Source organism: Lathyrus oleraceus, chromosome 5 (genome assembly GCF_024323335.1).
Source record: "Lathyrus oleraceus cultivar Zhongwan6 chromosome 5, CAAS_Psat_ZW6_1.0, whole genome shotgun sequence".
NCBI lineage: Eukaryota > Viridiplantae > Streptophyta > Magnoliopsida > Fabales > Fabaceae > Lathyrus > Lathyrus oleraceus.
In genome coordinates, this window is record NC_066583.1 from 130,629,636 (window position 1) to 130,635,084 (window position 5,449).

At 38.2% G+C, this 5,449-nt stretch overlaps 1 protein-coding gene across 1 annotated transcript; it reads left to right on the forward strand.

The window, feature by feature from the left end:
• The first annotated feature begins 2,592 nt into the window (after positions 1-2,592).
• On the forward strand, positions 2,593-5,090 carry LOC127088312 (protein DETOXIFICATION 27). Its single transcript, XM_051029247.1, has 8 exons — positions 2,593-2,953; positions 3,040-3,581; positions 3,671-3,757; positions 3,856-3,912; positions 4,021-4,259; positions 4,378-4,496; positions 4,663-4,749; positions 4,839-5,090. Exons 1-8 carry the CDS (start codon positions 2,669-2,671, stop codon positions 4,887-4,889), a joined length of 1,467 nt encoding a protein of 488 aa, XP_050885204.1. The 5' UTR covers positions 2,593-2,668; the 3' UTR covers positions 4,890-5,090.
• The last annotated feature ends 359 nt before the right edge of the window (positions 5,091-5,449 follow it).

A 5,449-nucleotide genomic window follows, 5' to 3' on the forward strand; every position in this document is an offset into this window, starting at 1 on the left:
TCACAAACGAAAGGTACTTTGTTTCAAAACAATGCAAGGCAATGTTTTTCCACCTGTTTTGGGTAGTCCAACAATGTTTTCGTCGATTTGACACAAAGTAGCTTTCGCTAAAATCGACCAACAAACAAACATTTTTCTACCCAAAACTACGTAAGCCTTGATTTCTCTGTTGAGATACGTAGGAGCAGGATTTGTAAATCTTGTCAGGCCCACTAATAAAAAACTTAGGTTTAGTCCTTCGTCAAAAATCCAAAAACATTCTCCTCTCTTCTATTCTTTCTTTCCCACCTAATAACTTGAAAAGTCTAACATTTCAAACTAACACTAACGCATACAACTAACCTAATGGTTCCCGTTGAGTACAAAGGATGTGAGGGGTGTTAATACCTTCCCCTTGCGTAATCGACTCCCGAACCCTGATTTGGTTCCGACGACCAAAATCATTGTCGTTCTTTCTCGGGTTTTATCGATATTTCCCCTTTCCTTTTTAGGAATAAATAAAGTTCGGTGGCGACTCTATTCAGCCCATCATTGCGAGCGTGCGATTGCGCCTCGCTAGGTCGTGTCTCTCACATTTTCCTGAGGTACGACAAGCATTCTACCGAAGAGGCTCGAATAATAAAAACTAGGTGTTACATTATGATTTTAATTGGTTCTTTGTTATTTCCCTAAGGTAGTGGTTCTAGTATGCATATTATGTATTTACCTTTACTAAGACATGTAGATAAAATAGGAAGTTATAGTTGGGGATCCGCTTGTCTGGCCTATCTTTATAGCTCTTTGTGTAAAAATTCACACAAAGACACATCTACCTTTTCTGAATATACTATTTTGCTTCAAGCATGGGGTTGGTCAAGACTACCGTCCCTAGCGCTCGTCAACAACAACCCTTTCACATTCCCGTATGCACAAAAGTAAGTTGTTTAAAATGCTATATATTTACTTACTTTAATGATTATTATCTTTAACTAATATTTTTACCTTTATGGTGCAGATGGTCGACACATGGTATAAGTTATAACAGATGTCCTAGACACTGTATTACCCAGTATCACAATCTCTTGGATCACCTTCGACCGACATACATATGGATAATAACCTCATTATTTCGTTATAATTTGTTAACTTCTTCTACCAAGTTTATAATCCAAGTTACTTTCACATCTTAGTTCATTTGGCGTCCATACCTAAATTTGGGTCATGACCATGAAGTCAACGAAGAAGACGCAGCCGTATGGACTGCATGCACACCGACAATAAGATTCACAACTATGGAGATGCACAATAGTGATCGTGTGAAGTTGCAGTTCGGTATGCTTCAACACATCCCAAATCCCCCCGCAAGCCTAGGAGAATGACATCTGCGCAAAGTTAACGACCAATGGAACTTCAATCCATGGCAAAGCTTCGCAAGATCTGAGTGTCGCAAATGGAAGCACCGCCATGACCATGTCTTAACTGACGTAATGATGCTAAATGAAGAAAAACCAATTCGTACTTATATGGCTTGGTACAGATCGGTTGGTTTTGAGTTCATCGTCGAGGATATGTACCTGTACGACCCACGCCAACAAACTTACACACCAGACGTCTCAATATCTAACCCCCAACAACATTGTCAGATCGGATATACACAACCCCTTGTCCGTCAAACTTTCTGTTCCACAAACACACAAACATACAACCCAAACATGCCATACACCCAACCACAATACCAAGAGCATACCCCATACTACCACCAACAAATTGATCATCAACCAGAGACCCAACATCGCTTCGCACCCAACACATCACCCTACCAAAGTCTCCTTAGCCAAAACACTCAACGATCATTCAACATCAACCGTCCCTCCTCCTACCATAGCCAAGAAGCCCAAACCGCACAAAACCGAAACCTCCAACAACCCTATCTCTACCAAACACCCCAACAATCTTTCCAACCTTTCCTCGACGCATCATTCACACCCATGTCTCCCTTCAACCGTCCCGATCGCCCACCAATAAGTACAACACAACCCAACTACTCTGGCATGGGTCATGGACTCAGTTATGACGGTACACCTTCATTGCATACTCAAGACTACACTGATTTGTCTGACTATCTCAACAGACAATCTCCTGTAGTTGATGGTGATGTTCCTGGCCCCTCACATGCTCAAATACCAGTGGTGAATCATCAACGTGGGTTAGGGCCACGGGTTCGGGTAGCTAGGGGATGTGGGACCGGAGGTCCGTTAGGTGATCCCGATCATCAACATTAGGTTTTTTTGTGTAAACGGGAATTTATATTATGAATTGGTCATATTTCAAAATTATGTATCACGTAGACTGTTTAACAAAAAAATTGCAAAATACAATGAGGTGTCAATCCAATTGAGGTCTCATTTGAAAAAATACACATTGACGCCAATTGAATTGGCTGCACCATGTGGCATAGCCAATCCAATTGACGTCTGCACTTTAATTTTAAGAGGAGACGCCAATTAAATTGACATCTTCACCTAAAAGTGAGATAGTTTGAAAAATTATTTGAAAACAAAATGATTTTGGATTTTTTTTTTAAAAAACCATTATTTTTTGTAAAAAATTCACGAAAGTATGCTGGGGTAAGAGGTTAGTCATAGAGTTTTCCTCTCAAGTTCGTTCTTGCATTTCCCAAAGCAAACTCATGGGAAACAAAATCCCAAATGAATCAGAGCAACAAAACTACCCATTGATACAGTCAACTCCATCACAACCACAATTTCAACCAAACACAGACTCTTTAATCCAACAAACATGTTCCGAATCAAACAAACTATGGCATATTGCCGCCCCTTCCATCTTCAGCCGTCTCACCATGTTCTCCATCACAGTCGTCACTCAATCTTTCGCCGGCCACCTCAACGATCTCGACCTCGCCGCCATTTCCATCTCCTGCACCCTCCTCATCTCCATCACTTTCGGTTTCTTGGTACACTAAAAAAATTCTTTTTTTTACTTCTGTCTATGAAGTTTTTTTATATCATACAAAAAAATTCAATTTTTTTGATTCTGTAGCTTGGAATGGCGAGTGCTCTTGAGACCCTTTGCGGCCAAGCTTACGGCGCAGGACAAAACCACATGTTGGGTGTTTATTTACAACGCTCTTGGGTTGTTCTTTTCTTGTCTTCAATTTTGTTGCTACCCATGTTTGTGTTCGCCACGCCTATGTTGAAGTTCATAGGACAACCCGTTGAGGTTGCGGAGCAAGCGGGTTTGGTTGCGATTTGGTTGATTCCGTTTCACTTGAGTTTCCCATTTCAATTCACTCTGCAAAGATTCTTGCAGTGTCAGTTGAAAACTGGTATTATAGCTTGGGTTTCTGGAGGAGCACTTGTGATTCATGTGATATTGAGTTGGGTGTTTGTTTATAAGATGAGAGTTGGGATTGTTGGGATTGCTCTTACTATTGATTTCTCTTGGTGGGTCTCGGTTTTGGGAATGCTTTGTTATACACTCTTTGGTGGCTGTTCATGTTCTTGGACCGGTTTTTCTGTTGAAGCTTTTGTTGGTCTTTGGGATTTCTTTAAACTCTCTTTGGCTTCTGGTGTCATGCTTGCGTTAGTATTTTGTTTTGTAGTTTTTTGATTGTTTTTGAGGTTGTTTTTTATGTTGTGATTCTTTAAATGATGTCAATGTTATATTTCAGGTTAGAGAATTTCTATTACAGATTGTTGCTTATAATGTCTGGTTATATGTACAACTCTGATGTTGCAATTGACGCTCTTTCGGTTTGGTAGTTTTTTTTTTACTTCCTTTGCTTTTTAGTTTTTATCTCATTATATCTTTCATTGTGCTTATTGAATTTTTGCTGATTTTATTTTCTGTTGGCAGTGTAACTATTTATGGTTGGGAATCCATGATACCGCTTGGTTTTTTAGCTGCAACCGGGTATGTCGCGGGTTATAAGTCTTCTTTTCTGATAGATTTCTTCTTTCTTTCAACCAAAAGAATCGTCACAAATCTTAATCTTTCTCTCTTTTAATCATTTCGTTTCAGGGTACGAGTTGCAAACGAGCTTGGCGCAGGCAATGCAAAAGGGGCGAAATTTGCGACAATGGTTTCAGTTGTAAATACAGTATTAGTGGGTTTCGTATTTTGGTTGATAATCGTGACTTTTAATGAGAAGCTTGCTTTGATCTTTACATCAAGTTTATCTGTAATCCAAATGGTTCATGAACTATCATTCTTGTTGGCTTTTACCATTCTTCTTAATTGCGTTCAACCCGTTCTTTCAGGTAAATCTTAAATAATATACTTATAAAGCACCTAACTACAATATCAATGTTCTGAACTTAAGATTACGTTTTCTGATGCTGTCATTACCGATGGTATTGGTTGGGTTTCGACTTTCAGGTGTAGCCGTTGGATCTGGTCGGCAAGTAGTAGTGGCTTATATAAACATTGGCAGCTATTACTTGGTCGGAATACCTTTCGGGATTCTCCTAGGCTGGTTGCTACCGTCCGGCATTGTGGTAACTTTTGTCACAAATTAATATTCCACTCCATTCTCGTCAAAGTTAAATCAAATTTAAACACTATGCAATGCCATTCTAATACTTTCATATATGCATTTAATCATATCTCACCATATAATGTCTTTGATAGTGATGAATATGATTTATTAATTGAACATATCAGGGTATGTGGATTGGAATGATGAGCGGAACGGTGGTTCAAACATTGATCTTGGCCATTATCACGTCGAGATATGATTGGGAAAGAGAGGTAAGCTTTTGTTTTCTCCTTGTCATTTTGGTGATACCGATAGCAGACATTATAACATAACAATGGTGTGGTTGTTATCTTGTTTGTAGGTACGGAAAGCACAGATTCTTGTTAAGGACGACGAAACATCCAACCAATAACAAAGGTAAGATTCATGTTGTATTGCACTGTCTAAAAATATTAGTTCGCCATTTAAGATAGTTTTATTCTTTGCCTCATAAAAGACTACCTTAGCACATAACATTTATTTGTCCAGACAGAAACTGGATGATGTATATTTACATATCCTAGTAAGGTTTCAATGACCAATAAATTGAGCATGCATGAGAATTGAGAATGAACTGATTTTTCCTTTTAACATTCCAATATCTTTGGATTATATATCTTAGAACTAGGCAAATACAAGTGCGCTGTTATAAATATCGCTGTTAAGAGTTAGCAAAATTTAATGAATAATATATTTGATGAATTAATGAAATGAAACATAAAGTTTACACATTATAATTAATAAAAAGAGAAATGTTAAATCTCACGAAACAAATTTCGTGAGCAAATGACGAACGCGTTTATTATGAGAAAAAAACCCTTAACCCATCTCTAGTCTATTCTCTTCTATTTTCTCATTATAAGAAAATGTGATTTCCTTCTTTCTACAACTACCATTTTTATATCTCCTCTTTTTTAGTCATTTTTACTTTTA